The following is a 19534-nucleotide window of genomic DNA, read 5'->3' as shown; positions in this document are numbered from 1 at the left end:
TTACTTTAATTTGATAATGTCATGGCAAGAAGTATTTGTGATGTGTGCAACGCATCAGGCGTTAGACTAAGTGAGAGACAAAGGAACACATGCAGCGGCGGCTATGCTTTGCACGCATTCAAAGATATGCTTCACACAATCGTTCTTTGTCGGCTGAACCAAATTCTATTTTTTTTTTGTCTTTCGTTCGTTCGTTTTTCCGTATGTGATGTTCCTTTGTGTTTGTGTGATGTGAACTCTCGTCGACCTTTTTTTTCACTCTACATCACACTTTGATTCAATCTGAAGTGAGTTCAGTCTGACCAGTTCAGACTATACACTCAATTTTTTCTGCGATAACAGTGAAATCGGCTTTTGAGTTGTGTTGGTTTAAAAAACAACACGATTTTTTCGAGCACACAGCAAAATATGTACAACCAAGAAAAACAAAGTAAGTCTCACTTGAAGTGTTGTTTTGAAAACACACACACACACGAACGATGGTGTGACAGCCGAACAGATGATACTTTCGCTATGTGAATCAGCCATTATGCATTGACATACTCACCACAGCTCATCAACAACTGTCACATTGAAATGTTTCGCTCAAACTTTTAACAGACAGACAGTAGAAGCCGGAGGATTGTTTTGTGTTGGAATTTTTTTTTTGCTTCGTCGTCGTCGTCGTCGTCGTATTTTTCTTAGAAATAACATAATGAACGCGCCATTGTTTAGCGTGTCGTTGAGTCAAATCAAACGTGACATTCAGTTGGCGCAAATTGAATGTAGAAAACGTGGTTTGACACACACAGCCGTTTGGTTGGCCGAATTGAAAATCGGTTTGGATCCAACACTGCTAGCCGAAGATGCATCCGCTTCGGAGGAGAAGGACAGTTTGTCGGAGGCGATGAAAAATTGCTACAACGATGGAATCGCTGAAAAGGAACGGGATGTATACGATTTGGCTCGCAGCTACTTCGATTTGCGTGAGTATGACCGTGCTGCGCATATCATACGCAACACACAGTCGCCGGTGCCACGGTTTTTGTACTTCTATTCCATGTACATGTCGAAAGAGAAGAAACGGCTGGATAACATGACCGATAAAGCCAATCTGAATGAGTCCGGACAATTTCGCGATTTATCCGATTTGATGGTGACTTTGCGCAATTTGTACTCGAAACGCAAATTGGATGGGTATTGCTTGTATTTGTATGGTGTTGTGCTGAAAAAACTCGATCTCAAGGAATTGGCTGTATCGGTATTCATTGAATCAATCAACGCCGCACCAACGCTGTGGTGTTCGTATTTGGAACTGATTCCACTGTTGTCGGACAAAGACGAGATCTACTCGGCAAACATTCCCAACCATTGGATGAAAGCCATTTTCTTGGCACATGCACACGTTGAACTTCTATTGAGTGACAAAGGAATCAAGCTGTACAATGAACTGCAACGGTCCGGATTCAAGAACTCAACATATATGGTGGCACAGATTGGAAAGGCATTCCATAATAAGAGAAGTAAGTGATTTGGTGTAATTTTTAATATGAAAATCAATTCAATGAATGAATTGCTTCGAATTCATTAACAAAATTAAAACCAAAGCGTTGTTCATCAAAGCAAGCGGTGTCTTTGGTCGAAGAAATCAGTTTGTATTAATTAATCTATTGTTTATTTCAAGGTGTTGAAAAAGCCATTGAACAGTATGAGCTCCTTCAAGACATGGATCCGTATCGCTTGGACAATATGGATATTTATTCGAATTTGTTGTTCGTGAAGGAGATGAAGAAGGAAATGTCAGAGTTGGCTCACAAAGCGATGGAAATCAACAAATACCGGCCAGAAACGTGCTGTGTCATCGGAAATTACTACAGCATTCGTTCAGACCACACAAAAGCGGTTGTCTATTTCCAGCGGGCATTGAAGTTGGATCCGACATATTTGTCGGCATGGACATTGATGGGTCATGAATTCATGGAAATCAAAAATACGAATGCGGCCATTCAAAGCTACCGCAAGGCAGTCGGTAAGATGACATAACCTTAACATTTTTCCCATCATTTGAAATTAAATATTTGATTGAAAATGCGAAATTTGTCATTCATATTCTCATTCAAACAGAGGTAAACATCCGTGAGTATCGTGCCTGGTATGGTCTTGGTCAAGCATACGAAATTCTCAAGATGCCGTCATACAGTTTGTACTATTACAAAATTGCCCAAGAGTTGCGTCCGTATGACAGTCGAATGTTGGTTGCGCTCGGCGAAACGTATGAAAAATTGGAGCAATATTCAAACGCACTGAAGTGCTATCAGCGAGCCTACAATGTGGGTGACATCGAAGGTATGACATTGCTTCGCATGGGTAATCTGTACGAAAAACTGGGTGACATCGACAGTGCAGTGCCAGTTTATATCGAATTTTGTAAAGACGAACGGTCAATTGTCGATAAGGCATCGTTGTGCCGTGCTTACATTACGCTTGGAAATTACTACGAAAGGAATGGCGCATTTGATGATGCTTCACTTTACGCACACAAATGTTTGCAATACGACGATGTGAAAATCGAGGCGCAGGCTCTTTTGAATACAATTAAAAACAAGCGAAACATCAGTCCGTTATCACCGTCAATGGGACCGATTGATCCAGCACCAGAAGTAAACGACCCTACAACGGCAGCTGCATCCACATCGCGACCCACCACGAGATCTCTTCGCACATCAATCATGCAAATGTCCATGGAAATGGAACTGTCCAACTTTGAAGCGGAAGATGAAACCGAGGATAGCAGCACCGATACATCGGAATAAATTTCATTTCTCTGAATAATTCAGTCATTCATACGCTCATAAAGTATGTTAATTTTCTCGAGTAAAATATATTTTTCTACGGAAATAAAGTTTAATTGTTAAACAATGCATCAAATGTAAACAAATTATGACTTTTTCTGACATGTTTTCATTGGAACACCTGCCGGTTGGTTAACTGTCATCGGTTGCCATGGATCTATATGGTAAACAAAATAACGAATGACATTTGTTCGCCACTCTTTCAATATAATACGACAATAATTTTCGTGGTTTCGAGTAGTTAGTCACAAATTTCTGAAAAAAAAAATTGAATTCGTTTGTTGAAAATGCCACAAGACGGGAAAAAGATGATTTTTGACCGAATTCAATCAACAGAGAATTTCCTCGGAGAATTATGCTCAGAGCTGTCGAGTTTTACGAAGAAGAAAGCAAGGTCTGTATGGTGTTCGGAATTGATATTTTTCATTCAGAATATTTTGAATAATTGATTTTTTTGGATTTTACACGTACTCATGAAGGTTACGAGATAAATATGATGAACTAGCACGCATTTTTAAAGGATACACAGATACAGCACGATTCAATGAGACTTTGTTCAATGGTTTGTTAAATTTCTCCAAATCGTGTACATTTTTGGCTGATGCAAAGGACATGGAAGTTCAACGTCTTCAATTGAAAGTATGTATTTCAATTGAGTTAACCCATTTTCAAACAATAGTTTGAAAAACTGGACATTTTGTATGAAAAATCGATATGGTTACAAATTAATTCCATTAAAAATTAATATTGACAGACTCTACGCGACGTGGCAAACTATGAGAATGTATGTAAAAATGCAAGAGAGACTCTGAAACAGTCATTGTTGGCTCGAGGAAAGGAACAATTGAAGCATAGAACTCAACAACGAAATTCGGTATGTTCGAATGTAATGCGATCTAATTTATGAGGCGATACAACTCATTTTGTACATACATTTATGTAGATCAATCGATAAAATAGAGTATTTATCTTTGTATTTGCCATAGATTATCGAAAAGGACTCAAATTCTCAAATAGCCGAACAGAGTAAATCTAGTCAAGACTACGAAATGAATTTATTGCAATTCGAACGACAAAAGATCGGTGATATTCGGCAGATTTTGCTTGATTTTACACTGATACAGTTGAAAGAGAGTGTAAAATCAATGGAAATCTTAACGACAATGTACAACGACGTTGCTGCCATTGATGAAAATCAGGATTTGGAGGTATGGTCAAAAAAAATTTTTTATACGAGCGGATTTCGGTTAATTTTCAATGAAAAGTGATTTCATACTGAAAATGTTACGTTCTAATTTCAGGAGTTTGAACAAAAGTTCCTAAACAAAGGGTCGAATAATTTGAAAGCCACAAGCCGTTCACAATCAATGAGTGCACTGGCAACGAATCCACAGTCGTTGAAGCGTACCAGCTTATCGAATAGTACAATGTCGTTGAGTTCGCCTAACAAAGACTTGCACATAAAAGGCCAGGGAAATCGTTCTAGCGACAGCGAATTAGAAGAAGATGATGAGGAAGAAGAAGAGGAGAGCATTAAATCGACTGAGGAAACGACTGAAAGTGATGAAGAAGAGTCAAGAGACTCAAGTATGACCAAACCAAGCACCGTAAATGCGAGTAGCGTCTATGATGATGATGATGACGATGATGCCGTGGAAATACGGCCAATCAAAACGTTGGCCAAGAAAGAAGCTGGCACAAAACCGCAGCCAGAAAAACGAGTCGCGCCCGTTCCACAAGTTCGCTTTTCCAAACTTGTTAGTCACATGAAGAAGTGAAGGCTTGATGGAAAACGTATTTTCTTTCCAAATTAAATCAAAATCAATTCATTAGTTTTCAAACCAATAAATCCATAACCAACAGCACTCAAATGGATGTGCCTAAATATGAAATAAATTACGGAAGAAAATGCAGCTATTTTAATAACGATAAAATCGTGGGGAGTTTGTTAAATCGATATAAGTTTTGCGAGTAAAAAGAGTGAGGAGGAATTCAACAGCAATGTTCTTTTTTTGTGTTTTTTTTCAGAAGTTTATTAATTCTTACATGCAATCGTTTACATTCAAGTATATTGTTCCAGATCCATAATAATTTACGGTTGCTATTGAAATTGATCGATTGCTCACCGAAGTGAGTTTGAAAAAGGTTTTGCAGTGATATAAAAAGATTAAAATTTGTTTACTGACTTTTTTTTGGCATTGAAATCTATCTGTACTGTTGATGGTTGTTTGTGTGTTTGTGTGTGTGTGTAAAATTTGCTCTTAAATCGAATGTTTGGTGTTCATACAATACATCGTAATTATAAATAAGTTTTACACTAGATTTAACCGTGATGGGCTGTTAATTTGTGTGTGCTTCATCAGATTGTACGAATAATGCCTTACTTATAAAATGCTTTTTTATTGGGGTGGTGGTGATGGTGGTGGTGGTGGTTGATGAGATAGAGTGCCCACATCGAGTGATTATGGCTCTTTGCCGATTGGTGCCTCAACGCCAGCCTGTGTCATAAGATCGCCAATACTTTTTTCCAGGTCATCAATTCGATTTGACATGTCATCAATACGTGAAATTACTTGATCCGACATCGATTGGAATTTATCCTGTACATTTTGCAGCAATGTTTGCACCTAAATTCGTACACAAATTCATAATGAATATCAGCTGTCGCCAAGAAAATCTATGTTGTCTTATCAGTGAAATCAAATACTCACATAAATAGTTAATTCTTGTACATTTTTCGGGTCAGCTGTATTGATAGAGTAGTTTTGATCGATATCGCTGCTAATTTCCGATTTTAGGTCCGACATTATGCTATTTATCGTTTTAAAATGATGAGGAATGTTACAAAAACTGCGACGCTTTGGTGCGAACAAATAAAATAATCGTCCAAATTTCAGTAGATTTCCACAGCCAAACAATGCAACCAAAAAAAAAAAACTTTTCTGCGTTCTGTTTCTGCGAATGTTCTGTCAAAACTGAGGCCTATCCATTTGCTGTGTGTTGAATATATGAAAACATCATGGGCGGTGCACATTGTGAATTTATCGATTTAACAGGTTCGTTGTGATGACGTTGCTAGGTTTTTGTTGCTCGGTTCGCTGCCGTTATAATGTTGATTGAGTCTTTGCACGACACAAATGTGTACGACCTTTTTATGCAAATACATCTTTACCTTTTTATACCTATCGCTACGAATTTTTGCCGATTTTTCTCCACAGTTTTTTTTCCATTTTTTTGTAACTTAGCATATAATTCTAACTAAAGGATAATATCGTGGTTAAAATAGCACTAGCAATGATTTAAACCAAGGATTTGTACATCAACACTCTTTCACTGTTACACATTTGAAACCAGCATGCTTGCTTTGCGTTCACATTCAATTCAAACGAACTTTGCCACGGTTTGAAATGGGTCCTTCGAAGATAATTGAATACAATTGCCGACGATCATTTTCCACTTTGAGACGGCATAACATTGCAACTAACGATAGACCCATGCCGAAACTGTCTTCTACACTTTGCTGATTATTCGGCATCGCTTTGAATGGATGTGCGTCTCGATTCAATGGCACTGATAGCGAAGACAAGAACCATTGGAAATTGGCTTGAGCGGCTCTTTCATCTTCTGACTCCATTGGTGGCACAGGAGTTGATGATCTAAAATTGAAAAGAAAAATGAATTAAATTGGAAAAGAAAAATCGCTTTAATTTAAAATTGAAAAATTGAAAAGAAAAAAAAAGAAAACAACAAAATTGAACAAAAATAATTTCATCGAAAAAAAAAATTCTACAACAAATTGGAATAAAAATGTTACGAACCTGCTTTCCGTTGGACTGATGTTTTTGAAAAATTCACGCTCCAAATCTTTGCACATAATCATTTTCGTCATTTTTGGAAAATTGAAAAAAAAATTCAATTTCGACGAATTAAGAAAAAATCACCAAAAAACGAAACGAAAAAAATAAATGAAGAACGAGAAAAAATGGTCAAAAATTGTCTTTCAGAGATGATCAAAGACGACGATGTTCATCAGTCGATGGCACGAGAACGAATGTAGCAATTTGTGTATCGTTTGTCAAAAGGTTAACTCGATTGCGATAAGATATTATGTCTCTTCAATTTGTTTGCTACAAATAAAAAGTTCAGAGTGTGAAATGTTGTGTGTCATTATAATCTGCATGTCAAAGTACAAAAAACGATTAGCACATAGAGCAATGCTCATTAAGAGTGACACTCATAAAATACAAGCAAAGAGATGCCAAGTAAACAAATAACTCGCATCGTTAACAATGCAACGATTTAGATTGGTTTTGGTTTCAGCTCTCTTTCTTCCACTTTTGTCATCTATTTTTATCTTTTGTCTTCGTATTCCAAATAATTCAATAGCTGTTTTGTTTTCTTTTTGAATTTTTCTTCAACTTTTATTCATTTTTTTTAAAATATATCTTTTGATTACATATTTTCGTATCTACTGTTGATGTTTAGGTCCCTGTTTATTTGTTATCTATTTGACTTCGCTATGGTTACTTGGATTTTACATCGATATCGACCATCGCGTCGCAAATTTGAGTGACATCGGCGTCGGCGATCATGTCAGCATTGCATGATACATCGAATGATAGCTGTGCTCGGTTTTGGCCATCGACTTCTTTGACCGGCGTAGAACAATGAAAAGCAAGTCTGAAATGAACGAAAAATATATTAATATTTCTTTAATCACAATTTTAGAGGAAAATATTTTTATAAAGAAAACGATCGTTCATTCATTCGAATGAAAAATGGTTGTGAAAAGACAAAACAAGCAATGGGAAAAAAACTTGAACAAAAAACCATTTTGTGAATCGTTTTTTGTGTTGATCGAAAAATAAAAATATTATTTACCTTGTTGCCTCATCAACAACGGTTGTATCGAGATCATCCACTTCAACGCGCATCGATTCGTTCAGAGTAGTTTCAATAAATGCAATATTCAATCGATCCCCGGTGTCCATTGTCCTTTCAAATTCCAACTCTGATTTTTCAATGAAATTTCTTCGGTCGCTCGAACAATTCGGATTTTTGTCTTTATCGGTTGCTAAAACAATGAACTGAATTGTGCGTTAATTATATTTGCTATTGTTTGAATGTTTCAAATTTTCTCTCTAAACAGTGGTGTCGCACAAATGAACGTCAATTCACTAATAATAGAAGCTGTATTGCATGGACTCTTTTATACCTTTTTGTACGCATTCAATGACTACTTAAACTTCGAAGTGGTGACACACATAACCTCGAATGCGTTGAAAAATATAATACCTTCACAGCTCATTGTTATGAAGCATTGTTTTTGTGTAAAGAGTAATGAATTTTCGTCAAAATTTTATTCGTTCTCCGAAAATATTTACAATTATTTAGCAAAACAAAATGCCCAAAGTGCGTGCAAATCACAGCTAAGCCAAAGTATTAAAATATTAATCATCCGAATGGTGAACGAGAGCATAGCAGAATCCAGCACCAGTTGTGCTCTGAATGCATTTTCCCGGTAATTGCACTTGATATGATTCGAACCTTTTGGAAGAGATGCAAAGAGATTAGAAAAAAGTGTTGAATTTCACACAGGTATTGAGTATTGCTTACAGATTTGCCTCATTTCCATTGCCGCAGTTGCCATGTTCATTCCAACCCCAGGTAAAAACATTTTTCTGTTCGTTGACAACAAGTCCGTGTTCAGAGCCAAGATGAAATTGTTCGATTTTTCCGTGAACACCTTTCAACTCAAGGAATTCATCGTATTTATCGGCTTGCGAATTAGCCAGCTGACCGTAGGTATTTCGTCCCCATAAATAAACCGAGCCATTCGTGGTCAATATGCCATTATGAGACCAACCGCTACGCAAATAGCAAATATCATCACTCTCTAATCTCTTCTCACTGCATTGCAAGAATCTATTGTCGCCGAAACCAATAATTACAACCGACACCCCATCATCTGTACACGCACAGACGACGTGATTTGAACCACTTGAAATGTCTTTAATCGTTAGATTAGCCGGTGTCAATAGTTTGTAAAAATTTGTATCATTATGCATAATTACTTCGGCACAGGTGTCTAGGAATCGCCATCGTCCAACGATGTAAATGTTTTGACTCTCACACAAAACACACATGTAACGCAAACCAAAACAAACTTTTTTCGCTTTTTCATTGGACGGTAGGTTCAAGAGCATTGGCATTGTGAAGAATGTATCAATAAATTGGGAAGAAAATCCGAGTTGATCAAATGCATTCGAACCCCAAACGTATAGATTGCCCTTTTGATCGATAGCTGCTGTTGAGTCCCAGCCACTGGCAATGTCAACGATCGGCGAATCGGTTTTTAGCAGCGGCTGAATTGAATGTGAATCGACTGTGTTACAGAGACCTAGTTGACCTTTGCCATTCCAACCACAACCATACATTCGACCATTCTTATCCAATAACAACAAATGTCCACCGCCTCCTTGCATCTTCTGTATATTCGTCAAATCTATTGAATCACTATTCAATGGAACCTTTTGTGGCGTTGTACACATTTCTGAGTCGTAACCCAAACCGAGCTGACCATGGGAATTTGCACCCTGTTTGAATGATATTACGTTAATATTGTGTGCAAATGAAAGAAATCTCTCGCAATTTTTACCCATGAATATAAATCAACCATAATTTCTGTGACAATTTCGAAATTATTATCCAAGAATGAACACTGCAAATTTGATTGAGTTTATTATTTGTTTACATCGGGAAATGTCAAAGTCACATGTGCTTTGCGCGATAAATTGCCAAATGTCGACAAAAAAAATGCTTACCATGACACATAGATGGCGTACAGACTATTCCGCTCACATTCAGTTGAAAACTGATTAAAACTTGACTCACAAACTTTTGTGCAATTAAATTCATTTTGAAAAAGTTTCAAATGACAAATTCAAAACACGAAATTCAATAGAAACGGCTGAACAATTTTCAGTAAACTGAAATTTTAAATTAATAAAATGTGATTATTTGTGCTCAATGAATGCGTGCAATTTCATTCAAAATATATCATAGAACGAAAAATCAGGAACAAATCAATGAAACTAGAGGAGATATCTTCATTCTTTTTGGGCTAATTCATCTTCCTGCATTTTAAATTGAACCAAATACAAGAGATAAGTGACCAGACCGCTCCAACACTAGAAATTGGGATAAAAATGATTATCGTCTAATGTCTACAAATGTCTAATTGAATGATATTTGATCAAGAATGCGAAGTTTTTTTTTTAATTAAAATTTTACCGCAAATAAAAATCCGGCATTGTTTGGGACAAAGTGTTTGACAGTGAATTCAATTTTGTAATTCAGCGACCACATCTCGAAATCTGCGCACTTGAAATATGAAATATTTGATTGGAATATTAATCCAAAAGTGTTCTTTTCAATTTTAGCCAGAGTATTTTATTATGTACACTCTCGAAAATCCTGCCATATCTGTTATTAATATACCTTGTAGTAAACGCGTTCATAGTGTTTCACTGTAGTAGCGGTGTTACCTATTAAATTTTCTTGTAGTAATACTACAGTGGAATTTAATAGGATACTTTGCTACTACAGTGAAACACTATGAACGCGTTTACTACAAGGTATATTAATAACAGATATGGCTGATTTTTGAGAGTGTATACGGTCATATCCTACCAGATGTCTGATATTTTTGCTCTTACTGTTCTTGTCGAAGCGTCGGATAGCGTATTTGCATTTATCAACCTGTTGAAAGAAGAAAAAAAAGCATTTTCAAATGGTCATGGGAGCAATAGTCTTTCAGAGTTCAATTAGTAACATATTACCACTGCATAAACCGAGTGAACAGCAATGGTCATGCAAATCATTAACAAAACTTCACCAAAAAGTGTATAAACAAAACAAACAGCCATCAAAATTTCGTTTTTACTCGTTTCAACATCGGAGAGTGTTAGAAAAATCACATACAATTGCATTAAATTGTTCGTAAATGTTCTTATGATATGATTGGCAAAATTCCACCCAAAAGTGTCATTGAATAATGCGATCAGTCGAGTTATGTCGCGAAACAGTTCGAGTATTTTAAAAAGTTGCATCAAAAACCTGTGCTCCATATTCTCGTCGAATATTTCTGATTTCAAATAGCGCACATAATCACAATGGATTCGTTGATAAACCGAAAGTGTTAGGAGGTATCTTCATTGAAGGAGAAATAAGTAATTGGCCAATGTGTAAACTTGTGCACTCATGCAGAAATGTTGTAAAGTAAAGACGAATGTGGGTGGAAACAAAACGTATTCACCAGTGATACTAATAAACCATGCTAGCCCAATCACTTGAATACCGCTCCAAATACAGATTATGGCTAAACTATAGGATAAATTGCGTTTATAATCTTTGTGGTTAACACTTGCATTGAATTCATCTTGAAATTGTTCATCGATCGAATGAATTTTCTCCAAAAATGCCATGTGTTGCTTCGGACCGATCGCAGTGACGAACATGTTAAGAACGAAGTGAACATTCATGGAACCAACTCCATAGTAGCACAAAATTTGCCAAACCAATCCGCTCGGGACGAGTGCAATTAAATTATCCATGAAATTCCAGTGAAACGTAGCAAAATACATGATGACCAGCAGACTCAATGCAATTGATGAAGCATAGAGTTTAACCATCCAAGACGATTTCAATTTTCCTGTTGAACGATCCAGATAAAACGGTGACACACATAAGATGCGTTGCAGCCGAAGAGCCGCTTCAATTGATTGCCATAAATTCCATTCGGACATATTTTTCGTTTTTTGGTTTACTTGTCGAAGACGAGCCAATGACTAATTTGAATGATGGTGCGATGACTACTGTCACCTGAAAAATCCCGAGCATTACTTTTACGGAATTGGAATTTCAGTTCAATTCCATTAATCTTTTTGGAGAATGAAATGCGATAAAAGAATACTAAAATGCAATCGATATCGAATCATCGCACGGTACTTCTTTGCTCTGTCTGGTTGCTTCGAAATGTAATGAAAATGTGGAACAATTCATGAACATGCACAACACATTTTTTTAATCGAAATAATCGAATTAATTCGATTTTAACTACGCATTCGGATCTCGCAGCAGGTCCATTAAAAATGCATAAAGAACAGTAGCGCGCAACGATACCGTTAAGCTAGCACACAGGCATTAGCATTGAGTGAGTGAAGAGAAAATCGAATTGAAACGCAGAAACCAGTTCATTGGTAGATTAGGCGCGAATGCCATCAACAATGAAAAATTATCAAATATTTTTGATAAATTGTATCACTCAGTCGGTTCGGTATGTTGGTTTATTTGTTTTGATCCATTTTGGTATTTGTTTTATCACGCTTGTGGCACACACTCATACACTTATACGACCGAGATGCAATCTATTCACAAGGTATTTTGTTTGGACGCGGTTGATGTAGTCACTTTCAATGTAATTTGATTTAAATTATGTTTTCACTACAAATTCCACTGTGTGCTTTAATGTCAACATCGTTTTCGATTCTGAAAATGGTCTACGCCGTCATCAATCCGTGTCTCCATGAGTTTTTTTATGCTGTAGCTCATAAGAAAAAACACGATTATCGGTCGTGTTGTTCAATATTTCCGTGTAATATCGATAAATATTCAATTAGACAGATAAAAATCGAATTTCGTTAGGGTCGTTCGTCATCTGTGTGCTGAACTAACCAAATTATGTTAGCGAAATTTCCAGCCAAGAAATGGCACACCAAAAAATGTGCGCGCTTATCTCCATCGGGTTCCCATACAAACGTCATTTTCATTAAAAATTCATAAACCGTAATTTGCGCGCGCTTTCACAATTCCGCATGATGGCCACACATTTTATTAATTAACTTTAATAAAATATCGTAAATTCAAAGTTTTCGGGCGCCTATATCATGGGAGCCAATCTTTGCTTGAATTCGCTTCCGTCGGACATATGTATGTGCCGAAAAAAAAGTAAACATTTTTGACCAACTTACACCGAAAACTGCGATGATTATCTGAGCGCACGACCACGCCAAAGATTCACTTACAGATGAAAAAGAAGAGAAAAGAAAAGCATGTGCAGAAGACATGGTCATAAACTATTATCATTTAGAAGTTGATCATATTACCGGAATGTCTGAAAAGGCCGAATGATTCGACACATTTTGTGGACGCGGAAAACGTTGACGACAATAGAAAAGAAATGTGAAATCGCGACCTATCGCGCATTTGTTTGACCAAAATGACCCTGCATATTTTGAGCGACGAGGAAATGAATCAAACGAAGGCGACATACGCTTATCAACGCACTTTTCATGAACATCATCATCATCATCATCACTGACCGCAAGCTGACAACCGAACAAGATGCGCTTTAATTGGAATGGAAAGTGGATATTTTTAGAATAGTCGTGCATTAACGCTGCACTTGTGAATGGTCTACTTTAGGCAAATACTCACTCACTCAAGATTGTATCGGCTTCGTTCCAAAATAAAACTGAAATGTGGGCTTTTCAAGCACAGCCGCCACACACTTCAACCGTATATCGATTGTCATCTTGCGTATCACATGTGCAAATCACGCTCGATTCGTGAGAGTAAACAGTCAATTAATAAATATCATTCATACGCCAGCCCCAAAAATATGGCCATGGATGGTTGCAATCGCATTTTGCACGTCATTTTGTCGAATGTGCGTGTCTTTTAACAGCTAGTCAATGGAATATCGCTTAAGAATTTACGAGAGAAAAAACAACCAAGTGAAGTGTTGTCAGTGGAGTGTTGAAATTTTTCGTTGCGCTGACTTAATTTATTCGTTTCTCTTCGAAATTCCATGTTCTCGGCTGCGTTTTTTTCTCTCTTCAGTCTTTTCATTCGATGCACATTCATTGCCTTTTTATCAACAACTTTTCTTTTGGCATCGTATCGGCCTTTTTCCAGCTTATTATGGATATACGCACTCGATTTTTCGGTTTACTAAGCGTGCAGCGTATTTCCCTCGCGCGGCCCCCCCCAAACAAAAGTTCGTATAGGAAATCGAACCGAACAATATAACAAGACATTTAATCGATGAAATTTATGTAATTTTTTAATTCATAATTTATCAACGGTGACGAAAAACCGAACCCATGTTAAATGGCAACAACGAAGACGAGTCCAAGCCGAATCCGTGCACGGTTATCAAACGAAGAAGTCGAATTTATGTGCAGACAGTGAGAGCGAGAACAGAGAGAGAGAGAGAGAGAGAGAGAAAATTATCGAAAAGTCGTGTTGACATGCCGAACGAACAAACCGATTATGATACGGTCACATTTAAAATGTTTGCCGTATTCAATGCCGTATGCTTTTGAGTAATTATGTTATCAAAAGGAAGCATTGCGAAGCACGGGCGGCAAGGAAAATTTGCGCAGACGAGAAGAGAAAAAGTCACGACAACCATCTCCAGCGATTTTTAGGAGGTCAATTTATGACCGACTCAATCGTATAATTTAAAGCGTTCTATTTGATTTGACCTCAAAAATCAGAAGATGCTTGGAAGGACCTCACAATCACTGATAAACTGAAAATTCTTTCAACTCTGCATTCCGCTCGTTCAGTGAGTTTCCTTTCTCCATTTAACTCCTCATTGTCACAATTCCGATAAATTTGACCAAACAATATGTGCCGTTATCATTTTCTCCTTTGCCCATTTCCTGCATCGAGACCATAAACAACGTCGAATTCGTTCGGTGTAAATAAATAATACGGTAAAAGGAACCAGGAACATTCCAGATATAAAAAAAACAGAGCCAATTCGCGCGCGGTAAGCATAAATCTGTACCAATTGTTTGTGTTCCGCCTTGCACTCGGCGGCCCGTTGTATGTGTGCGTGTGAGACCGATGAACAAACAAAATGATGATAATTTTTCTTAATAAACCAAATTTGTAATCGGATTATGGGAGCAAGAGCACGAGTAAAGTGAATATTTATCGATGATGGCAAAATTACCATGTGTCGCCGTTTTTTCTTTGCGTACGAGCTCGTTTTTCTCTTTTTTTTCGTTCTCTCTCCGTCTCCATTGCGTTTGTTGTAGTTTCCTCTTCTTTTTCCATTCATCGTATTGCTCTTGTTTTATCTTCCTATTTACATGGTGTATACGCTGCGCTGCGTGTGTAATTTTTGTTGATTTTATTCGATTTTTTATGGTTTTAGGTCGATTTTAAAAGGTGAGAGCGCTGTAATTGTGCTATGGCCAGGCTACTATGGGCGAAAGCAATGAAAATCGTTCACATATGCATTTACAACTTCGATGCGCGCTGCATTTCGAATTGTGCGTAAAATTATGATCATATTCATTCTGTATCGAATGCGGAACGAACGTGCAAATATTGCGCGAGAGTCGATCAGAAAATGAACAAACGAACGAACGAACGACGGAGCGAGTGAACTAAAAGAGAGAGAGAGAGAGATAGAGAGAGAGAGAGAAATAAATGCCAGCACGATTTTTCATTCGTTGTCACTATTCGGTTGGATGTCTGTTTGCAACATTTTCGCACAGGTAGATGCCTTTCAATGACGCTTCGATCGTGCAATCGAATGAAAAAAGAAGAAGACGACCACGACGACGACCAAAAAAAAAGAAGAAAGTTCGAACGCATCGAACCGACCACTATATAATCCTGTAAACATGAAATATTGTATTGTGTTACCAGGCCAGTGAACGCCCTTCGCCCAAACAAGTAACAAATAATTAATTTATAAATGCAATCGTTCATAATAATTCAATAAAATATTTCATCGTTTCTGCCCACTTTCGTTTTGTTTATCGTTGGATGGCTTTCTTTCTTGGCATTTTTTACCCTGGTTTATTGTAAACAAATATCAAATTAGCATTAATTAAGTATTTTTCATTTATTCAAGTATGTTGAAGTCCTTCGGGTGAAATTTTCGCAAGAAATTTACCGCATTTCATTTGATGGAGAAAAATGGATGAAATTCGTTTTCATCGTCACATCGAACGATCATCATTGACGCAACTGATAACCAAATCAGCCGCATTGAATCTCAAAATCCCGAGAATCGATCGAAAAAATGAAACATTTTCGGAGCAAGAGATGCATTCGAAAGGAAAGGTGTATAAATCATACCGTTTATATTTTGTTGCGAGCATTGTAAGCGTACAATTTGCAGCGTGAAATTTATTTCAGCGTTTTGGCGGAGATTAATGATGTGGTGACAGGTTTAGGTCAAAGGGTCACTTAAGACAGCACGAGAAAAAAAAATTAATTTACATTTTTGTTCTCTTTTAACTCTCGCTCGAAATAAAACAATCAATCGCATTCGCTCTGCAGGGCGATTTTTTTTTACATTCACAACAAATCGCATTCAAAAATGGCTTTGACCTAGAAAAAAAAAACATCGAGTCAAGTTTTTTTCTGCGTTCAGGTAAGGAATTTTTGTGGTGCGATATCGGAAACGATTGACGAAAGGAACACTTCAGCAACTCATTATAACATTCCATCATGCGAATGATTGCCGCCTTCTTGTGCGCCTTGTCTAAGAACGTTTGTCCGACAACAGAACTTCAGTTTCAGAGTCTGAAACTTTCAGACACATTATATTTCTTAACTGTATAACACTGTATCTGGCATATTCTGGTGTCCAACCACCGTTGTGCAGCCGATTGATTACTGCCCCCAAGCATTAGATTCTAAATCTTTCGACGTGTCAACGTAGACGCCATGCGTCTCAGTTCGTGCACTAACTCAATGTGTCTCTATCTCTCCGATGGAGAGTCTATGAGTGTGTGGAGGCGATTTCATAGCATATTGAGCATGTACTTCATTAGTCATCGCTTTGTTACTCAATTCAAAATAGATTTAGCGCAATTAATTGAAGCATAATCAATGAGCACAGCGCATGGCGTATTGACGACAAAAAATATTGCTAATAACATGCATTAAATTGCGATTGAGGCAACGGAGAGACACGAAGAGTGCGAAACGAGAATGTTGAAATAATTTGTATTTTCTTTTAATTCAAGTGCTTGAGTAAAATATTTCATTTCAATGCAAATTTCATATACGTACAGATTTTCCTCGTGTTGCTTGTTCGATCCATCGTTCGACCGTTGATTTTGCGCTTGCGTTCACCAAACTATAAATTTAGTAATCAATATGGTGTGATTATTTATCATATTTTATGCAAATTATTTCAATATCCTTTTTTTCTGGTGTCGAAGTCAGTGTTTGGCTGTATGGTTTGACGATACACAATGACCATTGAATGTGTACAGATTTACGGAACACCGATCAAAATAAATAACATTTTACGGATATTTTCTGCATACAACGTCCGACGACGACGACGACGACTCTACATGAATCGCCACGCTAGGCCCTTGAGCGTTGTTTTTTTTTTGCTTTACTGTTATTTAAGTGACTCTATTTTCGAGCATGTGCTCCGGAGATTTCCTGTAAATGCTCACTTTGCACGTTATTCATCTTCATGGCGTTTACACGTTTCAATGGTCTTCGATTCAATTTCTTGTTGGTTTTGTTTTTACTGTTCTTACTTTAAATTATTATGCATGTTTTGGTATGTATATGGAATTTATTCCATAAAAAATTTATTTTAAATAAAAGCCGTAAATTATCGCGTCAAAACGTTGATATCGTGAATAATTCAATTAGTGCATTCCTCGTATGCGTTGTGCAAAAACGGCTTCATCCATTCAATTTGGTTGATTATAATCAAAAAATAACTTTGCGCTAAGAAACTATCCCTGAAAAGCCTATATTTAAGGATTTTCTTGGCAAAGGTCGATTCTTTTAAAGTTGAAATCGAACCAACCATATATGCGGCCAGAAATATGTGAAAACATCACTCGATTTGGTCTATAAGTACCCAAAATGTTTGTAAAGGATCATACTAGATGTTCAAAGGCAGAAAAGGTAGAAATCATTTGCTTTTACCTGTCAAATCAAAGCTCATGTTTGTGATTTGCTCATTTTGACCTCAAATTTGTCTTATATGTGTCGATAAAAAAAAATCTAGACGTGGTTTCGAACAAACTAATGATGCAAAAGTGCTTGGTTTTTGGTCCTCTAAAACAAGCAATCGGAATTTCTCATGTGCAGAAGAAAAAGTTGAAATTTGTTACACGGTGTTATGAAAGCGCATGCAAGTGCAAAATGGCAGAATTCCCGGTGCATCATCTGCGATGTGGAGGAGCATCGTGAGATCCGAAGAAAACACCATTCAATTAATCGATCGGAATCCAGTGAATGAAATTAAATTTTCATTCCATTAAACGGCACTAATAAGGTAAAACTTGATATTTCCGTTCGGCGAAATTGTGTGCCAGCGAATGGGTTCATATGTGGGAAATTAACATCGAAAAAGATGCGCGCGCGAATAATAAATAGATCGTGACATTGCGGTACAATTCAATGGCTCCTCACTCAGCATATTCAGCACCCAGATGCTGTGACTGTGGCATTAGCAAACAAAAGACAGATCTATATTCGATTACTGCTTCGGTTTTTGCTGATTCTCGCGTTTCCGTTTTAAATGTCTCTCTCACATTTGCCAAATGAGAGACTCATTGACTCCAAAATAGGCAAGCCCAAAATAAAAACCAAACTCTAATTGTGCGACTGCCTTGGCAAAGTACAAAAGAACAAAGCATTTTAATACACAGCCGTAGAATTTCTGCAATTATTTCGAATAGCTTGTTTTTTAAGAACCTGCAAATACACATCGCTCGATTGGTCGATTCTTATTGCTCCATATTCAGATTGAAAAAAATTCCCATTTCACGGCAGAATTGCAATATTTTTATTCTCTATTCGCCATTTTCGACCTTTTTACAACAATCATTGCTTGAAAAATGACTCTACGGTGAAGGCAATGCAATAATAAAAGAAGAAAAAAACGAAAAAGCTTTTGTTTGCCTCGTATATTGTGATGTGCACGTTTTCTTTCACTTGCCGACTACCGAGAGAAATGCTGTGTACGAACGAATTTCACCGGTTTCGCATCGATTTAATTATGTTTCGAATTAACATTGTTCAGATATTTATCCACCGCTAATTTCCCTTTGACTCTCTTGTTGTGGTTTTCATACGGGACTCATGTATTGTGTGTGATTATTTTTCGCACGATCGATGCTGAGGTCGAAACAAAAGTACCCAACTCTCTCTGCTGGCTGTGAATTTACCAGTTCAGCATTCGGCGTTCGGTTCAACCCAAAAATGGAGTTTTATCAGTATCTAACGATAAACTAAATTAACACCACATTTTACAAATACTTTGAGTACCGTCAGCAAACAATTTTTCCAGTAATTAACGATAAACCGTTCCATCGCAACCACCGCATTTTTGTTCCTTCTGTTTAATAAATCAAACTGGTCGGCTAAAACATGTGAAATATATTTTCCACACAAGAAGAAGCATGGAGTGCAATGCAGGAAAAAATCACATGAAAATCCATTTCTTAATGGACTGCCAATTGGTTTACGTACTTCATTTTGCATTGGATGGGGTCATGAGCTCGGTGAAAGGTTGAGACAGTCAGATATTTCACAGCGAAATTAGCTTCTGTCATCCGTCATATATTATGGTTCTATTTTAACTAAAGAAATGAATTTCTTTGTCTTTTTGTTTGTTGAAGAAATCGATTTTA

General features: G+C 37.1%; 4 protein-coding genes across 4 annotated transcripts; 2 read left to right on the top strand and 2 right to left on the bottom strand.

Moving 5' to 3' along the window:
- Nucleotides 1-24: 24 nt before the first annotated feature.
- On the top strand, nt 25-2917 carry LOC129564812 (cell division cycle protein 23 homolog). Its single transcript, XM_055438968.1, has 3 exons — nt 25-1502; nt 1664-2008; nt 2104-2917. The coding sequence occupies exons 1-3, from the start codon at nt 695-697 to the stop codon at nt 2790-2792; spliced, it is 1842 nt and encodes a 613-aa protein (XP_055294943.1). The 5' UTR covers nt 25-694; the 3' UTR covers nt 2793-2917.
- A 140-nt stretch (nt 2918-3057) lies between these two features.
- On the top strand, nt 3058-4817 carry LOC129564813 (CBY1-interacting BAR domain-containing protein homolog). Its single transcript, XM_055438970.1, has 5 exons — nt 3058-3225; nt 3311-3470; nt 3586-3705; nt 3818-4039; nt 4133-4817. Exons 1-5 carry the CDS (start codon nt 3119-3121, stop codon nt 4607-4609), a joined length of 1086 nt encoding a protein of 361 aa, XP_055294945.1. The 5' UTR covers nt 3058-3118; the 3' UTR covers nt 4610-4817.
- Nucleotides 4818-5247: 430 nt separating this feature from the next.
- On the bottom strand, nt 5248-5812 carry LOC129564811 (heat shock factor-binding protein 1). Its single transcript, XM_055438967.1, has 2 exons — nt 5543-5812; nt 5248-5458 (listed from the first exon to the last, which is right to left on the bottom strand). Exons 1-2 carry the CDS (start codon nt 5636-5638, stop codon nt 5294-5296), a joined length of 261 nt encoding a protein of 86 aa, XP_055294942.1. The 5' UTR covers nt 5639-5812; the 3' UTR covers nt 5248-5293.
- Nucleotides 5813-8176: 2364 nt separating this feature from the next.
- On the bottom strand, nt 8177-9606 carry LOC129564777 (secretion-regulating guanine nucleotide exchange factor). The gene is made up of 3 exons (XM_055438913.1): nt 9490-9606; nt 8448-9427; nt 8177-8378 (listed from the first exon to the last, which is right to left on the bottom strand). The coding sequence occupies exons 1-3, from the start codon at nt 9508-9510 to the stop codon at nt 8282-8284; spliced, it is 1098 nt and encodes a 365-aa protein (XP_055294888.1). The 5' UTR covers nt 9511-9606; the 3' UTR covers nt 8177-8281.
- Between the last annotated feature and the right edge of the window lie 9928 nt (nt 9607-19534).

This window comes from Sitodiplosis mosellana, unplaced genomic scaffold, assembly GCF_009176505.1.
Source record: "Sitodiplosis mosellana isolate CC-2019 unplaced genomic scaffold, AAFC_SMos_1.0 Smas_scaffold_2, whole genome shotgun sequence".
NCBI classification, from domain to species: Eukaryota; Metazoa; Arthropoda; class Insecta; order Diptera; family Cecidomyiidae; genus Sitodiplosis; species Sitodiplosis mosellana.
This window is presented reverse-complemented; position numbering and strand designations above follow the sequence as displayed.